This window comes from Nerophis lumbriciformis, linkage group LG29, assembly GCF_033978685.3.
Source record: "Nerophis lumbriciformis linkage group LG29, RoL_Nlum_v2.1, whole genome shotgun sequence".
Lineage (NCBI taxonomy): Eukaryota > Metazoa > Chordata > Actinopteri > Syngnathiformes > Syngnathidae > Nerophis > Nerophis lumbriciformis.
Window position 1 is genome coordinate 34,115,001 of NC_084576.2, and position 23,887 is coordinate 34,138,887.

Below are 23,887 nucleotides of genomic sequence, written 5' to 3' on the forward strand. Positions count from 1 at the left end.
ACGGATGTTTGAAATTGTTGAGATTTGTTGAAAGTGGTTTTTATGTACATTGAGAATATATGTTTGTATGTACATTGTTCAATTTAATAACAAATAAATAAATAAATAAAAAGTTTCTACGTCTTCCTCATCGAGTGGGTGTGGCTTTTTGGGGATCACATTTCATTTGAGCCTGAGATCAGTAGCCCGGATGCCTCGTTCTGATTGGCTGAGAGGTCCGAGCTCTCGCTCTGATTGGCTGAGAGGTCCGAGCTCTCGCTCTGATTGGCTGAGAGGTCCGAGCTCTCGCTCTGATTGGCTGAGAGGTCCGAGCTCTGGCCGTACTTCCTGGTTGAGTCGGAACAGGTTTGTCCTGCCGCCGACAGGTAAGACCTTCGACAATAAAAGTGTGTTTTTATTCCTTCTGCGTATCCAAACTTGTCCAATTCGTAAGTCTCAATAAACTTGATATTTCATCGCTAATTGCTCGCGCGGCGCTACCTGCCAGGTGTTCGTCCTGCTTTGTGTACTTTGTACTCAGGTGTCGTGTCCAAAACATGTTGTTGTTGTTTTTTCCAAACAGGCTAAAAATAATCAGTTTTGTGTCACTGATGACATTTTTTATTTTCAACAGTATGCTTTTGATACCAAAGGCAAGTATCAGGTCGATATTACGACAGTAATATCACTAATGTTTGTTATGTCGTTTTTGTATGTATTTATTAGTACCGTCAAACTAGGGTTGTCCCCATACCAATATTCTGGTACCGGTACCAAAATGTATTTCCATACTTTTCTAAATAAAGGGGACCTCCTATTCTACTACACTACTGTATTTAATGTTGTCATTATGGTGGTACTTAATGAATACTTAGGTCTACTACACTACTGTATTTAATGTTGTCATTATGGTGGTACTTAATGAATACTTAGGTCTACTACACTACTGTATTTAATGTTGTCATAATGGTGGTACTTAATGAATACTTAGGTCTACTACACTACTGTATTTAATGTTGTCATTATGGTGGTACTTAATGAATACTTAGGTCTACTACACTACTGTATTTAATGTTGTCATTATGGTGGTACTTAATGAATACTTAGGTCTAGTATTTAATGTTGTCATTATGGTGGTACTTAATGAATTCTTAGGTCTACTACACTACTGTATTTAATGTTGTCATTATGGTGGTACTTAATGAATACTTAGGTCTAGTATTTAATGTTGTCATTATGGTGGTGCTTAATGAATACTTAGGTCTAGTATTTAATGTTGTCATAATGGTGGTACTTAATGAATACTTAGGTCTAGTATTTAATGTTGTCATTATGGTGGTACTTAATGAATACTTAGGTCTACTACACTACTGTATTTAATGTTGTCATTATGGTGGTACTTAATGAATACTTAGGTCTACTACACTACTGTATTTAATGTTGTCATTATGGTGGTACTTAATGAATACTTAGGTCTACTACACTACAGTATTTAATGTTGTCATTATGGTGGTACTTAATGAATACTTAGGTCTAGTATTTCATGTCATTATGGTGGTACTTAATGAATACTTAGGTCTAGTATTTAATGTTGTCATAATGGTAGTAATTAATGAATACTTAGGTCTACTACACTACTGCATTTAATGTTGTCATTATGGTGGTACTTAATGAATACTTAGGTCTACTACACTACTGTATTTAATGCTGTCATTATGGTGGTACTTAATGAATACTTAGGTCTAGTATTTAATGTTGTCATTATGGTGGTACTTAATGAATACTTAGGTCTACTACACTTCTGTATTTAATGTTGTCATTATGGTGGTACTTAATGAATACTTAGGTCTAGTATTTAATGTTGTCATAATGGTAGTAATTAATGAATACTTAGGTCTACTACACTACTGTATTTAATGTTGTCATTATGGTGGTACTTAATGAATACTTAGGTCTAGTATTTAATGTTGTCATAATGGTAGTAATTAATGAATACTTAGGTCTAGTATTTAATGTTGTCATTATGGTGGTACTTGATGAATACTTAGGTCTACTACACTACTGTATTTAATGTTGTCATTATGGTGGTACTTAATGAATACTTAGGTCTAGTATTTAATGTTGTCATTATGGTGGTACTTAATGAATACTTAGGTCTACTACACTTCTGTATTTAATGTTGTCATTATGGTGGTACTTAATGAATACTTAGGTCTAGTATTTAATGTTGTCATAATGGTAGTAATTAATGAATACTTAGGTCTACTACACTACTGTATTTAATGTTGTCATTATGGTGGTACTTAATGAATACTTAGGTCTAGTATTTAATGTTGTCATAATGGTAGTAATTAATGAATACTTAGGTCTACTACACTACTGTATTTAATGTTGTCATTATGGTGGTACTTAATGAATACTTAGTTCTACTACACTACTGTATTTAATGTTGTCATAATGGTGGTACTTAATGAATACTTAGGTCTAGTATTTAATGTTGTCATAATGGTGGTACTTAATGAATACTTAGGTCTAGTATTTAATGTTGTCATTATGGTGGTACTTAATAAATACTTAGGTCTAGTATTTCAGGTTGTCATTATGGTGGTACTTAATGAATACTTAGATCTAGTTTTTCATGTTGTCATAATGGTGGTAATTAATGAATACTTAGGTCTAGTATTTAATGTTGTTATAATGGTGGTACTTAATGAATACTTAGGTCTAGTATTTAATGTTGTCATTATGGTGGTACTTAATGAATACTTAGGTCTAGTATTTCATGTTGTCATTATGGTGGTACTTAATGAATACTTAGGTCTACTACACTACTGTATTTAATGTTGTCATTATGGTGGTACTTAATGACTACTTAGGTCTACTACACTACTGTATTTAATGTTGTCATTATGGTGGTACTTAATGAATACTTAGGTCTACTACACTACAGTATTTAATGTTGTCATTATGGTGGTACTTAATGAATACTTAGGTCTACTACACTACTGTATTTAATGTTGTCATTATGGTGGTACTTAATGAATACTTAGGTCTACTACACTACTGTATTTAATGTTGTCATTATGGTGGTACTTAATGAATACTTAGGTCTAGTATTTCATGTTGTCATTATGGTGGTACTTAATGAATACTTAGGTCTAGTATTTCATGTTGTCATTATGGTGGTACTTAATGAATACTTAGGTATAGTATTTAATGTTGTTATAATGGTAGTACTTAATGAATACTTAGGTCTAGTATTTCATGTTGTCATAATGGTGGTACTTAATGAATACTTAGGTCTAGTATTTAATGTTGTCATTATGGTGGTACTTAATGAATACTTGGGTCTAGTATTTAATGTTGTCATTATGGTGGTACTTAATGAATACTTAGGTCTAGTATTTCATGTTGTCATTATGGTGGTACTTAATGAATACTTAGGTCTAGTATTTAATGTTGTCATAATGGTGGTACTTAATGAATACTTAGGTCTAGTATTTCATGTTGTCATTATGGTGGTACTTATTGAATACTTAGGTCTAGTATTTAATGTTGTCATTATGGTGGTACTTAATGAATACTTAGGTCTAGTATTTAATGTTGTCATAATGGTAGTACTTAATGAATACTTAGGTCTAGTATTTAATGTTGTCATTATGGTGGTACTTAATGAATACTTAGGTCTAGTATTTAATGTTGTCATTATGGTGGTACTTAATGAATACTTTGGTCTAGTATTTAATGTTGTCATTATGGTGGTACTTAATGAATACTTAGGTCTAGTATTTAATGTTGTCATTATGGTGGTACTTAATGAATACTTAGGTCTAGTATTTCATGTTGTCATTATGGTGGTACTTAATGAATACTTAGGTCTAGTATTTAATGTCATAATGGTGGTACTTGGTGAACCACTGTCCTACACTACTATTAACAATATTGCATATTTAGTTGTGGATGTGTTGTATATTTAGTACAGGTGTGCAGAGTCTACAGGTGTGTCCAGGTAAGCAGGCACATATTCCAAGTGGCATGATGGACACTTCTAAAGGTAAAACAAAACAAGATTTCATGCGATCGTAAGCCGTTAATTAGTGGTATTAATGTCAGGTGTGTTGTGCAGGTGCTTCTCTGGACCTGCGGCCTGGTCAGAGTGTTCCCGTGGAGACGGATGAGAGCATGCACTCCCAGCCGTGTGGCGAAGGAGCGAGCTTTGAGGAGCAGTGGATGCAACGGGACATGCTCCTTCAGCGTTACTTAAACACGAGTGACATTGCAGCCAACTCTGGACTTTACTCACTTCCAAGAACTAGTTGGCCTGCTTTTGCCCGCCCTGAAAAGCAGCCCGAAGATGAGTCCGAGGGCTTGGAGCCACCTCTCCCGCTCGTGTCCGACGCCAACGCCTACTGTACCCCGCATCTTCTTGGTGAGTGGACCTTAGTGATGGGTTGATGAGGCGTCATGAAGCGTTTCGACACATTGCAAAACTGTATTGATACTGTGTCGATACTGTGTCACTAAATACTGACATCTGCTGGACATTAAAAATCCCTACAGGCAACCTATGGACCGACTCAACTGACACTGATTTGATGCCCTAGTACAGGGGTCACCAACCTTTTTGAAACCAAAAACTACTTCTTGGGTACTGATTAATGCGAAGGGCTACCAGTTTGATACACACTTAAATAAATAAATATATTGTCATTTGTAAGTTACACATAAGTGTGATTTAAACAAGAATAGCTAAATAAATACATTTATATATATTAAAAAAATGGGTTTTTCTGTCTGTCATTCCGTCGTACATTTTTTTTTCCCTTTTACGGAAGGTTTTTTGTAGAGAATAAATGATGAAAAAAACACTTACCGTATTTTCCGCACTATAAGGCGCACCGGATTATTAGCCGCACCTTCAATGAATTACATATTTCATAACTTTGTCCACCAATAAGCCGCCCCGGATTATAAGCCGCGCCTACGCTGCGCTAAAGGGAATGTCAAAAAAAACAGTCAGATAGTTCAGTCAAACTTTAATAATATATTGAAAACCAGCGTTCTAACAACTCTGTCCCAAAATGTACGCAAATGTGCAATCACAAACATAGTAAAATTCAAAATGGTGTAGAGCAATAGCAACATAATGTTGCTCGAACGTTAATGTCACAACACACAAAATAAACATAGCGCTCACCTTCTGAAGTTATTCTTCATTCGTAAATCCTTCGAATTCTTCGTCTTCGGTGTCCGAATTGAAAAGTTGCGCAAGCGTGGTATCCAAAATGGCCGGTTCCGTCTCGTCGAAGTCATCGGAGTCAGTGTCGCTGTTGTTCTGTGAATCCTGCCTTCCGGAAAGCTCGGACCACAGTTGTGACCGAAATATCTGCCCAGGCATTTACGATCCACTGGCAAATGTTGGCGTATGTCGTCCGGCGCTGTCTGCCCGTCTTAGTGAAGGTGTGTTCGCCTTCGGAGCTGTGTGAAAAAAGCCACCCGGCCTCTTCGCGTAAACTTCCCTTAACCACTCGCTCATCTTTTCTTCATCCATCCATCCCTTCGAGTTTGCTTTTATGATGACGCCGGCTGGAAAGGTCTCTTTTGGCAAGGTCTTCCTTTTGAATATCACCATGGGTGGAAGTTAGCATGGCAAGCTAGAACCACAGTGAAGGATGACTTCTCATTCCCTGTGGTGCGAATATTCACCGTACGTGCTCCCGTTCCACAGTGCGGTTCACAGGAATATCAGTTGCTGTGAAATACGGTAGTAATCCGTGTGCGGATGGAGAGATTGCGTCTTTTTATGAACCGGATCGCTTAGTAGGAGCCATTTTGTGGTCTTTACAGATGTAAACAGGAAATGAAACGTACGGTGATATCCGCGCGTTTTTTCTTCTTCTTCCGGGGGCGGGTGGTTGCTTACAGTAGAAGAAGAAGCGCTTCCTGTTCTATGGGGGCGGGTGCTTTCCTTGGCGGTTGCTTGCGTAGAAGAAGAAGCGCTTCCTGTTCTACCGGGAAAAAAGATGGCGGCTGTTTACCGAAGTTGCGAGATCGAAACTTTATGAAAATGAATCGTAATAAAGCGCACCGGGTTATAAGGCGCACTGTCAGCTTTTGAGAAAATGTGTGGTTTTTAGGTGCGCCTTATAGTGCGGAAAATACGGTAATTGAACGGTTTAAAAGAGGAGAAAACACGAAAAAAAAATCTTTAATTTCGACTCTTTAAAATTCAAAATTCAACCGACAAAAAGAAGAGAAAAACTAGCTAATTTGAACCTTTTTGAAAAAATTAAAAAAAATAATTTACGGAACATCATTAGTAATTTTTCCTGATTAAGATAAATTTTAGAATTTTGATGACATGTTTTAAATTGGTTAAAATCCAATCTGCACTTTGTCAGAATATTTAACAAATTGGACCAAGCTATATTTCTAACAAAGACAAATCAGTATTTCTTCTAGATTTTCCAGAACAAAAATTTTAAAAGAAATTCAAAATACTTTGAAATTAGATTTAAATTTGAGTCTACAGATTTTCTAGATTTGCCAGAATAATTGTTTTGAATTTTTGAAATATTTCACACATATTCTTTGTCGAAAAAAACAGAAGCTAAAATATTTATTATTCTTTACAATAATAAAAAAAAAAAAAATTACTTGAACATTGATTTAAATTGTCAGGAAAGAAGAGGAAGACATTTAAAAGGTAAAAAGGTATACAGGTAATGTAGGAACCACAATATTAATAACAGAAAGAAACAACCCTTTTGTGGGAATGAGTGAGGGAGGGAGGTTTTTTGGGTTGGTGCACTAATTGTAAGTGTATCTTGTGTTTTTTATGTTGATTTAAAAAAAAAAACACCAAAAAAACGATACCGATAATAAAAAAAACGATACCGATAATTTCCGATATTGCATTTTAAAGCATTTATCGGCCGATAATATCAGCAGGCCGATATTATCGGACATCTCTAATATTTAGGCATGGCAACCACAAAAGAACTTAGACTTAGACAAACTTTAATGATCCACAAGGGAAATTGTGGATTGACAAACTAATGCGATCTCTTGTCCTTTCTTTACGTTTAGTTCTGCTCTCAAACACTACTAATATAGGAGACAATGAACTCGATTGGATCACAGAAAGTTTCTCACACAAATCAAATGTTCAAACCAACATTTTGCAAAGTGTTCACTGCAGACACAAGCATGGTATTCCACAAGATGATGAAAGTGATATTTTTAACAACCGCTTCCTTTTATTTCCTGACTTTACTACCTTTATGAACAACTTATTTTGGGACTTTAAAAAACCTCTTTCCTATTTTTCTCTTTTAACGAATAGAACACCCAAGAACAGAACAGGAATACAAAATTTTCTCCTCAAACTCTACACTCACTCTCGCTCGTTTTAATGCTACGCTCAAGCTGCTTGACCATCGTGTGAAATAAAGTTAAAGTTAAAGTACCAATGATTGTCACACACACACTAGGTGTGGCGAGATTATTCTCTGCATTTGACCCATCACCCTTGATCACCCCCTGGGAGGTGAGGGGAGCAGTGGGCAGCAGCGGTGGCCGCGCCCGGGAATCATTTTGGTGATTTAACCCCCAATTCCAACCCTTGATGCTGAGTGCCAAGCAGGGAGGTAATGGGTCCCATTTTTTATAGTCTTTGGTATGACTCGGCCGGGATTTGAACTCACAACCTACCGATCTCAGGACGGACACTCTAACCACTAGGCCACTGAGTAGTAAATAAGATGCCAAGAAGAAAAACGGATGTGACGTCATACTTGCCAACCCTCCCCGGATTTTCCGGGAGACTCCCGAAATTCAGCGCCTCTCCCGAAAATCTCCCGAAATTCAGGCGGACTCCGCTAACCCACAACATAAACAGCATACCTGCCCAATCACGTTATAACTGTAGAATGATGGAGGGCGAGTTCTTGGTTCCTTATGCGGGTTTATTGTTAGGCAGTTTCATTAACGTCCTCCCAGCGCGGCAACAACACACAACAACAGCAGTCAAGTTTTCGTCTACCGTAAAGCGGTTCGTCTGCCGTAAAAACAGCAATGTTGTGACACTCTTAAACGGGACAATACTGCCATCTAGTGCATTTGATGAAAGCACTTTTGTGCGTGCCACACGGCAATGCATCATCAGAGAGGGTGTTCAGCATGGTTCGAAAGATAGTGACAGAGAATAGAACAAGGATGGACAAATCAACCCTTAACTCAACAATGAGTAGATGAGTGTTATGTGTGTGTATATGTGTAAATAAATGAACACTGAAATTCAAGTATTTATTTTATATATATATATATATAATAAAATAAATATATATATAATAAAATACATATGTATTGTCGGAGGCAGATATTTACATATATCTGAATTTAAGTTGTACTTCTTTCATTTCTTAGTCATATTTGAACACAGCTCGTGTTTTCCATTTATTCTCTTGATGCTCTGTCAGCAAGTATACTGTGTGTTGCCCTTGAGTTCTTTGGTTTGTGTTTTGACTAGCATTTTGTTATGGCTAGGGAGGGGGAAGGAAAGAGAGGTTTTTGGCGTTGGGAAGACAGACCATTTTGGGTGTGCGCGATAGAATGTTCTATGGGTTAGACTGGTCTCAATCAAAAATGTATATTGGCAAAGCTTTGAGAATATACAACAAAATACCTATTCTGTCTCTGGTGGTTTTTCAACTCAGCTTTAAGTGTCGGAAAGAACTTGGGAGCGAATTGTGACTTGAATTCCCTGGGAGGAACAACTGGTCCAAAACGCAACAGTATATATATATATATATATATATATATATATATATATATATATATATATATATATATATATATATATATATATATATATACAGAGGTGGGTAGAGTAGCCAGAAATTGTACTCAAGTAAGAGTACTGTTACTTTAGAGATTTATTACTCAAGTAAAAGTAAGGAGTAGTCACCCAAATATTTACTTGAGTAAAAGTAAAAAGTATGTTGTGAAAAAACTACTCAAGTACTGAGTAACTGATGAGTAACATACACACACATATATATATATATATATATATATATATATATATATATATATATATATATATATATATATATATATATACACAGTATATAATTTATATTTATTTATTTTGCCGCTTTTGTTTACATGTTAAAGGTGTTTTAATGAATATACATGCATGTTTAACACATATAGATTCCTTTCTTTCATGAAGACAAGAATATAAGTTGGTGTATTACCTGATTCTGATGACTTGCATTGATTGTAATCAGACAGTAGTGATGATAACGTCCTCGTTTTCAAATGGATGAGAAAAAAAGTTCCTCCTTTCTGTCTAATACCACATGAAAGTGGTTGGTTTTTGGCATCTTATTTGTCCAGCTTCCATATTCGTTTTTATACACTTTACAAGAAATACATTGGCGGCAAACTCCGTAGCTTGCTAGCTTGTTTGCGCTGGCTTTCGGAGACTCTTATTTTGAAAGCGCAGGCGCAATGGAGCGGCACTTTTATTGTGAAGACAGGAACTGTGCAGTCAGTCTTTAGGCTTTTGACGGGATGTACGGTTGAAATAAAAAAAAGGGTCTTTTTTCCTTCACACTTTTGATTGATTGATTGGAACTTTTATTAGTAGATTACACAGTACAGTACATATTCCGTACAATTGACCACTAAATGGTAACACCCCAATAAGTTTTTCAACTTGTTTAAGTCAGGTCATGTGACCGCCTGGCTCTGTTTGATTGGTCCAACGTCACCAGTGACTGCATCTGATTGGTGGAACGGAGTGAACGTCACCAGTGACTGTATTTGTTGAAACGCAGGCACTATGAAGGTCTGTCTGACAGACCAAAACAAACAAAGCGTGCATTAACAGATCGATAAAAATTAGTAGCGAGTAGCGAGCTGAATGTAGATAAAAGTAGTGGAGTAAAAGTAGCGTTTCTTCTCTATAAATATACTCAAGTAAAAGTAAAAGTATGTTGCATTAAAACTACTCTTAGAAGTACAATTTATCCCAAAAGTTACTCAAGTAGATGTAACGGAGTAAATGTAGCGCGTTACTACCCACCTCTGTGTGTGTATATATATATATATATATATATATATATATATATATATATATATATATATATATATATATATAGCTAGAATTCACTGAACGTCAAGTATTTCTTATATATATATATATATATATATATATATATATATAAAATCTATGAAATACTTGACTTGGTGAATTCTAGCTGTAAATATACTCCTCCCCTTTTAGCCACGCCCCCGTCCCACCCCGACCACGCCCACCCCACTCCCCCCACCTCCCGAAATCGGAGGTCTCAAGGTTGGCAAGTATGATGTGACGTCACATGCAACCCAGCAATAACTAATCATTAATAAGAGCTTTTAGGACAATTGTCTGCTCTACTTTATATTTTAGTCAACTAAAATGTTGAGGAATTTAGTCGACTAAACTAAACTAATGACTAAAATGGGACTAAAATGTGAATGCATTTTTGTCAAAAGATTATGACTAAAACTAAATTAAAATGAACAAGCAAGCAGTCCAAGACCAGAATATGTCATGACTAATTTAAAAAAGTGACCTTGTAGACGCATATAAAACATTATTTCTTAAGCGCAGTCCTTGTCCTCGCAGGTGTCGGTCCACGCTGTCCGCGGCCGTGCATGTGTCACCACCCGACCTGCCTGCAACACCCGCATGCCAGAGATGTCATGTGTGAGGCCGTCATCCATCATCCCAATCAGCCTGATCCTGGTCCAGGAACCAAGGAGACCAAGATGACCTTCAGTCTCCCAGAGGAGTACAGTAAGTAGCTCTCATTATATCATGCTGCTTTTTACTAATATTTAGCTTTTGGATTCCAATCTTTGGTTTGTGTGGGTTCTGTCTGTGTTTGTGTGGGTTCTCTCAGCCTACAAGAACATTTTTGGCCTACTTTCACCTCAATTAAAGTCAGTTTGGGGTTTTTTTTTTGTGTCTGCCCTGTGACATATTCTTACAATGGAACCGGTACACCGGTACTAGTATAGTACCGTAATACTAATGAATCATATTCAGTACTATACTGCCTCTAAAAAGTACCAGTTCCCATCCCCCTTTTTTTTAACGAGCATGACTGTGTGTCGTCATGTCGTGACATTGCTGGTTTTAGCAGCAGAGGAGCATGTTGGGCAGCGCACACACACAGAGTACTTACAAGCAGACACAGTGTGTAGACAGAAAAAGGGAGAACGGACGCATTTTGGTGTAAAAAGTCAAGATAAAGGTGAAGTTATAACACTGAAACACCCTCAGGAAGAGCTGCTACTTCTAAATCACTAATACTGGCCTCCATGGCGACAAATAAAGTAGCATTATCACTGGAGGATGAGGAATAACTAAACATGCTTCACTACACACCGTAGGAGGATACGATAGCTCACCGCCGTCACAATGTAAACAAATGCCATGGGTGGATCTACACCTGACATCCACTGTAATGATACCACGTACAGGAGCGATACTACTATGATTACATCCATATTTTTTATCGTCAAAAAAATCGTTTTTCCTTTTTAAAATTCATATGATGTTTATAAAGTCAGTAAATACGTCCCTGGACACATGAGGACTTTGAATATGACCAATGTATGATCCTGTAACTACTTGGTATCACATCCATACCTAAATGTGTGGTATCATCCAAAACTAATGTCAAGTATCAAAGAAGAGAAAAATAAAAAGAAACATAATAAGAATAAGAATAATGAATGTAAACAAATGCCATGGGTGGATCGACATGTGACATCCACTGTAATGATACCAAGTATAATAGCGTATCTAGTCGATACTACTATCGATATTTTTTATCGGCACAAAATCTTCTTTCCTTTTTTTCAAATGTATATTATGTTTATAAAGTCAGTAAATATGTCCCTGGACACATGAGGACTTTGAATATGACCAATGTATGATCCCGTAACTACTTGGTATCACATCCATACCTAAATGTGTGGTATCATCCAAAACTAATGTCAAGTATCAAAGAAGAGAAAAATAATAAGAAACATAATAAGAATAGGAATAATGAATGTAAACAAATGCCATGGGTGGATCGACATGTGACATCCACTGTAATGATACCAAGTACAATAGCGTATCTAGTCGATACTACTATCGATATTTTTTATCAGCACAAAATCTTCTTTCCTTTTTTTCAAATGTATATAATGTTTATAAAGTCAGTAAATATGTCCCTGGACACATGAGGACTTTGAATATGACCAATGTATGATCCTGTAACTACTTGGTATCACATCCATACCTAAATGTGTGGTATCATCCAAAACTAATGTCAAGTATCAAAGAAGATAAAAATAAAAGTGGGTTAGGGTGGGTTGAAAAGTAGTCGCCAGAAAAAAGGGTGGAAATAGGGCTTTGCAAAAAATGGAATTCTGGAAAATCCTGGAATTTTTTTCGAACTTGTAAAAATGATAGTTTGAATGTCTAGGATGAGTGGAATGTGTTGAAGGTGGAATGGTTGGAATGGGTTGAAAAATGTGGAAATTGTGCAACTTGGAAAAATGTCCCATTCATTTTGAATGGGGAAAAATGTCCCTGAAAACTGGGAATTTTTGGAAATCCGGGATTTTTTTTTAAATTGTTGAAGGAGAGCACACAATTTTGAAAATTTTGAATATTTTGGAGTTGGAACAGTTTGAATCGGATGAAAAATTGTGGCATCTTTGAAAAATGTCCCATTGATTTTAATGAGAATTTCATGAAAATGTGTGAATTTTGGGAAAAGCGGGAATATTTTTTTTTTTTAATGTTAAAAGACTTGAATTTGGAGCTAATCCTCCTTTTTCATTGTCCCATTTAAAGCAGCAGTTCCATTGTGGGAATTTTTCCAGTTCAACAAACAACTTAGTTTTTTTGTCCTGATTAAGAGGAATTATTTGACGGTTGAAAAGTAGTCGCCAGAAAAAAGGGTGGAAATAGGGCTTTGCAAAAAATGGAATTCTGGAAAATCCTGGAATTTTTTTGAACTTGTAAAAATGATAGTTTGAATGTCCAGGATGAGTGGAATGTGTTGAAGGTGGAATGGTTGGAATGGGTTGAAAAATGTGGAAATTGTGCAACTTGGAAAAATGTCCCATTCATTTTGAATGGGGAAAAATGTCCCTGAAAACTGGGAATTTTTGGAAATCCGGGATTTTTTTTTTTTTAAATCGATGAAGGATTGCACACAATTTTGAAAATGTTGAATATTTTGGAGTTGGAACGGTTTGAATCAGATAAAAAATTGTGGAACTTTGAAAAATGTCCCATTTATTTCAATGGGAATTTCATGAAAATGTGTGAATTTTGGGAAAAGCGGAATTTTTTTTTAGAAAATGTTAAAAGACTTGAATTTGGAGCTAATCCTCCTTTTTCATTGTCCCATTTAAAGCAGCAGTTCCATTGTGGGAAATTTTCCAGTTCAACAAACAACTTTGTTTTTTTGTCCTGATTAAGAGGAATTATTTGACGGTTGAAAAGTAGTCGCCAGAAAAAAGGGTGGAAATAGGGCTTTGCAAAAAATAGAATTCTGGAAAATCCTGGAATTTTTTTCTAACTTGTAAAAATGATAGTTTGAATGTCCAGGATGAGTGGAATGTGTTGAAGGTGGAATGGTTGGAATGGGTTGAAAAATGTGGAAATTGTGCAACTTGGAAAAATGTCCCATTCATTTTGAATGGGGAAAAATGTCCCTGAAAACTGGGAATTTTTGGAAATCCGGGATTTTTTTTTAAATTGTTGAAGGAGAGCACACAATTTTGAAAATTTTGAATATTTTGGAGTTGGAACAGTTTGAATCGGATGAAAAATTGTGGCATCTTTGAAAAATGTCCCATTGATTTTAATGAGAATTTCATGAAAATGTGTGAATTTTGGGAAAAGCGGGAATATTTTTTTTTTTTAATGTTAAAAGACTTGAATTTGGAGCTAATCCTCCTTTTTCATTGTCCCATTTAAAGCAGCAGTTCCATTGTGGGAATTTTTCCAGTTCAACAAACAACTTAGTTTTTTTGTCCTGATTAAGAGGAATTATTTGACGGTTGAAAAGTAGTCGCCAGAAAAAAGGGTGGAAATAGGGCTTTGCAAAAAATGGAATTCTGGAAAATCCTGGAATTTTTTTGAACTTGTAAAAATGATAGTTTGAATGTCCAGGATGAGTGGAATGTGTTGAAGGTGGAATGGTTGGAATGGGTTGAAAAATGTGGAAATTGTGCAACTTGGAAAAATGTCCCATTCATTTTGAATGGGGAAAAATGTCCCTGAAAACTGGGAATTTTTGGAAATCCGGGATTTTTTTTTTTAAATCGTTGAAGGAGAGCACACAATTTTGAAAATGTTGAATATTTTGGAGTTGGAACGGTTTGAATCGGATAAAAAATTGTGGAACTTTGAAAAATGTCCCATTGATTTCATGAAAATGTGTGAATTTTGGGAAAAGCAGGATTTTTTTTTTTTTAGAAAATGTTAAAAGACTTGAATTTGGAGCTAATCCTCCTTTTTCATTGTCCCATTTAAAGCAGCAGTTCCATTGTGGGAATTTTTCCAGTTCAACAAACAACTTTGTTTTTTTGTCCTGATTAAGAGGAATTATTTGACGGTTGAAAAGTAGTCGCCAGAAAAAAGGGTGGAAATAGGGCTTTGCAAAAAATGGAATTCTGGAAAATCCTGGAATTTTTTTCTAACTTGTAAAAATGATAGTTTGGATGTCCAGGATGAGTGGAATGTGTTGAAGGTGGAATGGTTGGAATGGGTTGAAAAATGTGGAAATTGTGCAACTTGGAAAAATGTCCCATTCATTTTGAATGGGGAAAAATGTCCCTGAAAACTGGGAATTTTTGGAAATCCGGGATTTTTTTTTTTAAATCGTTGAAGGAGAGCACACAATTTTGAAAATGTTGAATATTTTGGAGTTGGAACGGTTTGAATCGGATAAAAAATTGTGGAACTTTGAAAAATGTCCCATTTATTTCAATGGGAATTTCATGAAAATGTGTGAATTGTGGGAAAAGCGGAATTTTTTTTAGAAAATGTTAAAAGACTTGAATTTGGAGCTAATCCTCCTTTTTCATTGTCCCATTTAAAGCAGCAGTTCCATTGTGGGAATTTTTCCAGTTCAACAAACAACTTTGTTTTTTTGTCCTGATTAAGAGGAATTATTTGACGGTTGAAAAGTAGTCGCCAGAAAAAAAGGGTGGAAATAGGGCTTTGCAAAAAATGGAATTCTGGAAAATCCTGGAATTTTTTTTGAACTTGTAAAAATGATAGTTTGAATGTCCAGGATGAGTGGAATGTGTTGAAGGTGGAATGGTTGGAATGGGTTGAAAAATGTTTGAAATTGTGCAACTTGGAAAAATGTCCCATTCATTTTGAATGGGGAAAAATGTCCCTGATCACTGGGAATTTTTGGAAATCTGGGATTTTTTCTAAATTGTTGAAGGAGAGCACACAACTTTGAAAATGTTGAATATTTTGGAGTTGGAACGGTTTGAATCGGATGAAAAATTGTGGAACTTTGAAAAATGTCCCATTGATTTCAATGGGAATTTCATGAAAATGTGTGAATTTTGGGAAAAGCGGAATTTTTTTTTTAGAAAATGTTAAAAGACTTGAATTTGGAGCTAATCCTCCTTTTTCATTGTCCCATTTAAAGCAGCAGTTCCATTGTGGGAATTTTTCCAGTTCAACAAACAACTTTGTTTTTTTGTCCTGATTAAGAGGAATTATTTGATGGTTGAAAAGTAGTCGCCAGAAAAAAGGGTGGAAATAGGGCTTGGCAAAAAATGGAATTCTGGAAAATCCTGGAATTTTTTTCTAACTTGTAAAAAGTATAGTTTGGATGTCCAGGATGAGTGGAATGTGTTGAAGGTGGAATGGTTGGAATGGGTTGAAAAATGTGGAAATTGTGCAACTTGGAAAAATGTCCCATTCATTTTGAATGGGGAAAAATGTCCCTGATCACTGGGAATTTTTGGAAATCCAGGATTTTTTTTTTTAATTGTTGAAGGAGAGCACACAATTTTGAAAATATTTAATATTTTGGAGTTGGAACGGTTTGAATCGGATGAAAAATTGTGGCATCTTTGAAAAATGTCCCATTGATTTCAATGGGAATTTCATGAAAATGTGTGAATTTTGGGAAAAGTGGAATTTTTTTTTGAAAAAGTTAAAAGACTTGAATTTGGAGCTAATCCTCCTTTTTCATTGTCCCATTTAAAGCAGCAGTTCCATTGTGGGAATTTTTCCAGTTCAACCAACAACTTTGTTTTTTTGTCCTGATTAAGAGGAATTATTTGACGGTTGAAAAGTCGCCAGAAAAAAGGGTGGAAATAGGGCTTTGCAAAAAATAGAATTCTGGAAAATCCTGGAATTTTTTTCTAACTTGTAAAAATGATAGTTTGAATGTCCAGGATGAGTGGAATGTGTTGAAGGTGGAATGGTTGGAATGGGTTGAAAAATGTGGAAATTGTGCAACTTGGAAAAATGTCCCATTCATTTTGAATGGGGAAAAATGTCCCTGAAAACTGGGAATTTTTGGAAATCCGGGATTTATTTATTTTTAAATCGTTGAAGGAGAGCACACAATTTTGAAAATGTTGAATATTTTGGAGTTGGAACGGTTTGAATCGGATGAAAAATTGTGGCATCTTTGAAAAATGTCCCATTGATTTCAATGGGAATTTCATGAAAATGTGTGAATTTTGGGAAAAGCGGGATTTTTTTTTTTAGAAAATGTTAAAAGACTTGAATTTGGAGCTAATCCTCCTTTTTCATTGTCCCATTTAAAGCAGCAGTTCCATTGTGGGAATTTTTCCAGTTCAACAAACAACTTTGTTTTTTTGTCCTGATTAAGAGGAATTATTTGACGGTTGAAAAGTAGTCGCCAGAAAAAAGGGTGGAAATAGGACTTTGCAAAAAATAGAATTCTGGAAAATCCTGGAATTTTTTTCTAACTTGTAAAAATGATAGTTTGAATGTCCAGGATGAGTGGAATGTGTTGAAGGTGGAATGGTTGGAATGGGTTGAAAAATGTGGAAATTGTGCAACTTGGAAAAATGTCCCACTCATTTTGAATGGGGAAAAATGTCCCTGAAAACTGGGAATTTTTGGAAATCCGGGATTTTTTTTTTTAAATCGTTGAAGGAGAGCACACAATTTTGAAAATGTTGAATATTTTGGAGTTGGAACGGTTTGAATCGGATAAAAAATTGTGGAACTTTGAAAAATGTCCCATTGATTTCAATGGGAATTTCATGAAAATGTGTGAATTTTGGGAAAAGCGGAATTTTATTTTAGAAAATGTTAAAAGACTTGAATTTGGAGCTAATCCTCCTTTTTCATTGTCCCATTTAAAGCAGCAGTTCCATTGTGGGAAATTTTTCCAGTTCAACAAACAACTTTGTTTTTTTGTCCTGATTAAGAGGAATTATTTGACGGTTGAAAAGTAGTCACCAGAAAAAAGTGTGGAAATAGGGCTTTGCAAAAAATAGAATTCTGGAAAATCCTGGAATTTTTTCCTAACTTGTAAAAATGATAGTTTGAATGTCCAGGATGAGTGGAATGTGTTGAAGGTGGAATGGTTGGAATGGGTTGAAAAATGTTTGAAATTGTGCAACTTGGAAAAATGTCCCATTCATTTTGAATGGGGAAAAATGTCCCTGAAAACTGGGAATTCTTGGAAATCCAGGATTTTTTTTTTTTAATTGTTGAAGGAGAGCACACAATTTTGAAAATGTTGAATATTTTGGAGTTGGAACAGTTTGAATCGGATGAAAAATTGTGGAACTTTGAAAAATGTCCAATTGATTTCAATGGGACATTTCATGAAAATGTGTGAATTTGGGGAAAAGCAGGATTTTTTTTTTTTTAGAAAATGTTAAAAGACTTGAATTTGGAGCTAATCCTCCTTTTTCATTGTCCCATTTAAAGCAGCAGTTCCATTGTGGGAATTTTTCCAGTTCAACAAACAACTTTGTTTTTTTGTCCTGATTAAGAGGAATTATTTGACGGTTGAAAAGTAGTCGCCAGAAAAAAGGGTGGAAATAGGGCTTTGCAAAAAATGGAATTCTGGAAAATCCTGGAATTTTTTTCTAACTTGTAAAAATGATAGTTTGAATGTCCAGGATGAGTGGAATGTGTTGAAGGTGGAATGGTTGGAATGGGTTGAAAAATGTGGAAATTGTGCAACTTGGAAAAATGTCCCATTCATTTTGAATGGGGAAAAATGTCCCTGAAAACTGGGAATTCTTGGAAATCCGGGAATTTTTTTTAAATTGTTGAAGGAGAGCACACAATTTTGAAAATGTTGAATATTTTGGAGTTGGAACGGTTTGAATCGGATGAAAAATTGTGGCATCTTTGAAAAATGTCCCATTGATTTCAATGAGAATTTCATGAAAATGTGTGAATTTTGGGAAAAGCGGAATTTTTTTTAGAAAATGTTAAAAGACTTGAATTTGGAGCTAATCCTCCTTTTTCATTGTCCCATTTAAAGCAGCAGTTCCATTGTGGGAATTTTTCCAGTTCAACAAACAACTTTGTTTTTTTGTCCTGATTAAGAGGAATTATTTGACGGTTGAAAAGTCGCCAGAAAAAAGGGTGGAAATAGGGCTTTGCAAAAAATGGAATTCTGGAAAATCCTGGAATTTTTTTGAACTTGTAAAAATGATAGTTTGAATGTCCACGATGAGTGGAATGTGTTGAAGGTGGAATGGTTGGAATGGGTTGAAAAATGTGGAAATTGTGGAACTTGGAAAAATGTCACATTCATTTTGAATGGGGAAAAATGTCCCTGAAAACTGGGAATTCTTGGAAATCCGGGATTTTTTTTTTTAATCGTTGAAGGAGAGCACACAATTTTGAAAATGTTGAATATTTTGGAGTTGGAACGGTTTGAATCGGATGAAAAATTGTGGAACTTTGAAAAATGTCCCATTGATTTCAATGGGAATTTCATGAAAATGTGTGAATTTTGGGAAAAGCGGGAATTTTTTTTTTTGAAAATGTTAAAAGACTTGAATTTGGAGCTAATCCTCCTTTTTCATTGTCCCATTTAAAGCAGCAGTTCCATTGTGGGAATTTTTCCAGTTCAACAAACAACTTTGGTTTTTTTTTGTCCTGATTAAGAGGAATTATTTGATGGTTGAAAAGTAGTCGCCAGAAAAAAGGGTGGAAATAGGGCTTTGCAAAAAATGGAATTCTGGAAAATCCTGGAATTTTTTTCTAACTTGTAAAAATGATAGTTTGAATGTCCAGGAGGAGTGGAATGTGTTGAAGGTGGAATGGTTGGAATGGGTTGAAAAATGTGGAAATTGTGCAACTTAGAAAAATGTCCCATTCATTTTGAATGTGGAAAAATGTCCCTGAAAACTGGGAATTCTTGGAAATCCAGGATTTTTTTTTTTTAATTGTTGAAGGAGAGCACACAATTTTGAAAATGTTGAATATTTTGGAGTTGGAACGGTTTGTATCGGATGAAAAATTGTGGCATCTTTGAAAAATGTCCCATTGATTTGAATGGGAATTTCATGAAAATGTGTGAATTTTGGGAAAAGCGGAATTTTTTTTTTTTAGAAAATGTTAAAAGACTTGAATTTGGAGCTAATCCTCCTTTTTCATTGTCCCATTTAAAGCAGCAGTTCCATTGTGGGAATTTTTCCAGTTCAACAAACAACTTTGTTTTTTTGTCCTGATTAAGAGGAATTATTTGACGGTTGAAAAGTAGTCGCCAGAAAAAAGGGTGGAAATAGGGCTTTCTGGAAAATCCTGGAATTCTTTTGAACTTGGAAAAATTATAGTTTGAATGTCCAGGATGAGTTGAATGTGGAATGGTTGGAATGGGTTGAAAAATGTGGAAATTGTGCAACTTGGAAAAATGTCCCTGAAAACTGGGAATTCTTGGAAATCCAGGAATTTTTTCTAAATTGTTTAAGGAGAGCACACAATTTTGAAAATGTTGACTATTTTGGAGTTGGAACGGTTTGAATTGGATGAAAAATTGTGGAACTTTGAAAAATGTCCCATTGATTTCAATGGGAATTTCATGAAAATGTGTGAATTTTGGGAAAAGCGGAATTTTTTTTAGAAAATGTTAAAAGACTTGAATTTGGAGCTAATCCTCCTTTTTTATTGTCCCATTTAAAGCAGCAGTTCCATTGTGGGAATTTTTCCAGTTCAACAAACAACTTTGTTTTTTTGTCCTGATTAAGAGGAATTATTTGACGGTTGAAAAGTAGTCGCCAGAAAAAAGGGTGGAAATAGGGCTTTCTGGAAAATCCTGGAATTTTTTTTAACTTGGAAAAATTATAGTTTGAATGTCCAGGATGAGTTGAATGTGGAATGGTTGGAATGGGTTGAAAAATGTGGAAATTGTGCAACTTGGAAAAATGTCCCTGAAAACTGGGAATTTTTGGAAATCCAGGAATTTTTTCTAAATTGTTGAAGGAGAGCACACAATTTTGAAAATGTTGAATATTTTGGAGTTGGAACGGTTTGAATCGGATGAAAAATTGTGGAACTTTGAAAAATGTCCCATTGATTTCAATGGGAATTTCATGAAAATGTGTGAATTTTGGGAAAAGCAGAATTTTTTTTTTAGAAAATGTTAAAAGACTTGAATTTGGAGCTAATCCTCCTTTTTCATTGTCCCATTTAAAGCAGCAGTTCCATTGTGGGAATTTTTCCAGTTCAACAAACAACTTTGTTTTTTTGTCCTGATTAAGAGGAATTATTTGACGGTTGAAAAGTAGTCGCCAGAAAAAAGGGTGGAAATAGGGCTTTGCAAAAAATGGAATTCTGGAAAATCCTGGAATTTTTTTCTATCTTGGAAAAATGATAGTTTGAATGTCCAGGATGAGTGGAATGTGTTGAAGGTGGAATGGTTGGAATGGGTTGAAAAATGTGGAAATTGTGCAACTTGGAAAAATGTCCCATTCATTTTGAATGGGGAAAAATGTCCCTTATCAGTGGGAATTTTTGGAAATCCGGGATTTTTTTTTTAAATTGTTGAAGGAGAGCACACAATTTTGAAAATGTTGAATATTTTGGAGTTGGAACGGTTTGAATCGGATGAAAAATTGTGGCATCTTTGAAAAATGTCCCATTGATTTCAATGGGAATTTCATGAAAATGTGTGAATTTTGGGAAAAGCGGGAATTTTTTTTGGGGAAAATGTTAAAAGACTTGAATTTGAGCTAATCCTCCTTTTTCATTGTCCCATTTAAAGCATCACTTCCATTGGCAGCAAAACAGGCCCAGAGCATAATACTACCACCACCATGATTAACTATAGGCATGGTGTTCCTGGGATTAAAGGCCTCATCTTTTCTCCTCCAAACATATTGCTGGGTATTGTGGCCAAACAGCTCCATTTTCGTTCCATCTGACATCACATAGACAAAGATAAGACCTTCTGGAGGAAAGTTCTGTGGTCAGATAAGAGTTGTAGATTGTAAAGTCATGACATGATGTTCTTTACAAGTGTACGTACACTTTTGACCACCACTGTAGTTCCGACTTCATCTGCCAGTCGATGGCAACTGGACTGCGATCGATTGAATGCCCTGAGAATGCACAAACCAGTTAAAAAACCAACAATAATAACAACACAACTTAAAGACACAGATATTTATAAAAACAAGCATTTAAGTGATTAGAAAAATATCAATCTCATCACACTAGTATCAGCTCGATACTGATAATACGTTACCATGGTAGCCAAGTGTTGAGCACTGTAGTAAATGGAAGTGTTGTGACTTTGGCAGGGAATGTTTTCGTCACATATTCGGTGGACATCGCTGCAGAGATGACTCCCTTCACCAAGTTTCTGACCAGTCACGGCTTCAAACCAGCAGTAGGTGATCCCACTTCTCCCCAACCGTTCATGTCCCATTAATCCACCCCACTTTCACTCAACAGATCGATATATTTGACAGTCCCATCAGACGAATGGGCATCACCAGATGGATGGACAGATTTTTGAATGACGTAAGTCTCGGTGTTGTACTTTTAAAACAAAGATTGTTTACTCACTGGTGACAAAATGCGAACAATTTCCAGAAATCAGTCCTCATCATTGTGGCCATCAGTCCCAAGTACAAAGAGGTTGTGGAGGGGGATGGTAATGATGAGCACGGGATGCACACTAAATACATCCACAACCAGGTGAGTTCTCTCAGGTGAAGCTTGCAAAGTCTTTCCTATGCTGGATGGAAATAGTGGAACACACCTCAACTAGATGCTCCAATGCTGACTGAACGTAGTATGAATGTAAGAATAGTTTCAATGGTTTGAATGTTGAACAGTTTGCATTTCCAGGAAAACCGGAATTTGGTTTAGAACTTGGGAAAGTGTTAGTTGGATGAGTGGAATGTGTTGAAGGTGGAATGGTTTAAATAGGTTTAAAAATGTGGGAATTGTGCAACTTGGAAAAATGGCCCATTCATTTTGAATAGGGAAAATGTCCCTGAAATTTGGGAAAACCGGGAATTTTTCCAGTCCAAAAAACAAAGTGGGTTGAAAAATGTGGAAGGAGTAGTCGACAGAAAAAAGGGTTTGGAAAAAAAGGGAATCCTGGGAATTCCTGGAATTTTTTGGAACTTGTAAAAAAAATATTTCCAGGATGAGTGGAATGTGTTGAAGGTGGAATGGTTTGAATTGGTTGGAAAATGTGGGAATTGTGCAACTTGGAAAAATGGCCCATTCATTTTGAATAGGGAAAATGTCCCTGAAATTTGGGAAAACCGGGAATTTTTCCAGTCCAAAAAACAAAGTGGGTTGAAAAATGTGGAAGGAGTAGTCGACAGAAAAAAAAAGGGTTTGGAAAAAAAGGGAATCCTGGGAATTCCTGGAATTTTTTGGAACTTGTAAAAAAAATATTTCCAGGATGAGTGGAATGTGTTGAAGGTGGAATGGTTTGAATTGGTTGGAAAATGTGGGAATTGTGCAACTTGGAAAAATGGCCCATTCATTTTGCATGGGGAAAATGTCCCTGAAAACTAGGAATTCTTGGAAATCCGGGAATTTTAAAACATTGTTGAAGGTGAGCACACACATTTGAACAGGCTGAATATTTTGGAGTTGGGACGGTTTGAATCGTATGAAAAATGTGGGAATTGTGGAACTTTTCAAAATGTCCCATTCATTTCAATGGGAATTTCATGGAAATTTGGGAAAACCGGGAATTTTTCCAGTTCAAAAAACTAAGTGGGTTGAAAAATGTGGAAGGAGTAGTCGACAGAAAAAAGGGTTTGGGGGGGGAAAAAAAAGGGAATTCCTGGAATTTTTTGGAACTTGGAAAAAAAATATTTCCAGGATGAGTGGAATGTGTTGAAGGTGGAATGGTTTGAATAGGTTGGAAAATGTGGGAATTGTGCAACTTGGAAAAATGGCCCATTCATTTTGCATGGGGAAAATGTCCCTGAAAACTAGGAATTCTTGGAAATCCGGGAATTTTAAAACATTGTTGAAGGTGAGCACACACATTTGAACAGGCTGAATATTTTGTAATTGGAACGGTTTGAATCGTATGAAAAATGTGGGAATTGTGGAACTTTGAAAAATGTGGAAGGAGTAGTCGACAGAAAAAAGGGTTTGGGGGGAAAAAAGGGAATTCCTGGAATTTAGGAACTTGTAAAAATGATAGTTTGAATGTCCAGGATGAGTGGAATGTGTTGAAGGTGGAATGGTTTAAATAGGTTGGAAAATGTGGAAATGGTGGAAGTTTGAAAAATGGCCAATTCATTTTGAATGGGGAAAATGTCCCTGAAAACTGGTCATTCTTGGAAATCCGGGGAAAAATTTTAAATTGTTGAAGGTGAGCACACACAT

General features: G+C 35.7%; 1 protein-coding gene across 2 annotated transcripts in view; it reads left to right on the forward strand.

Annotated features, from left to right (window-relative positions):
• The first annotated feature begins 348 nt into the window (after positions 1-348).
• Positions 349-23,887, forward strand: part of traf3ip2a (TRAF3 interacting protein 2a) — a 32,939-nt gene continuing 9,400 nt past the window's right edge. Inside the window, exons 1-7 of one of the 2 annotated variants that reach the window (XM_061925280.2) lie at positions 349-386; positions 3,957-4,033; positions 4,106-4,408; positions 10,658-10,828; positions 21,823-21,911; positions 21,977-22,045; positions 22,118-22,222. In XM_061925280.2, the coding sequence (XP_061781264.1) occupies positions 4,015-4,033; positions 4,106-4,408; positions 10,658-10,828; positions 21,823-21,911; positions 21,977-22,045; positions 22,118-22,222 (756 nt within the window). In that variant the 5' untranslated portion in view covers positions 349-386; positions 3,957-4,014. Of the gene's footprint in view, positions 429-3,956; positions 4,034-4,105; positions 4,409-10,657; positions 10,829-21,822; positions 21,912-21,976; positions 22,046-22,117; positions 22,223-23,887 lie in introns of both variants that reach the window. The other variant, XM_061925279.2, reaches the window with a different exon arrangement.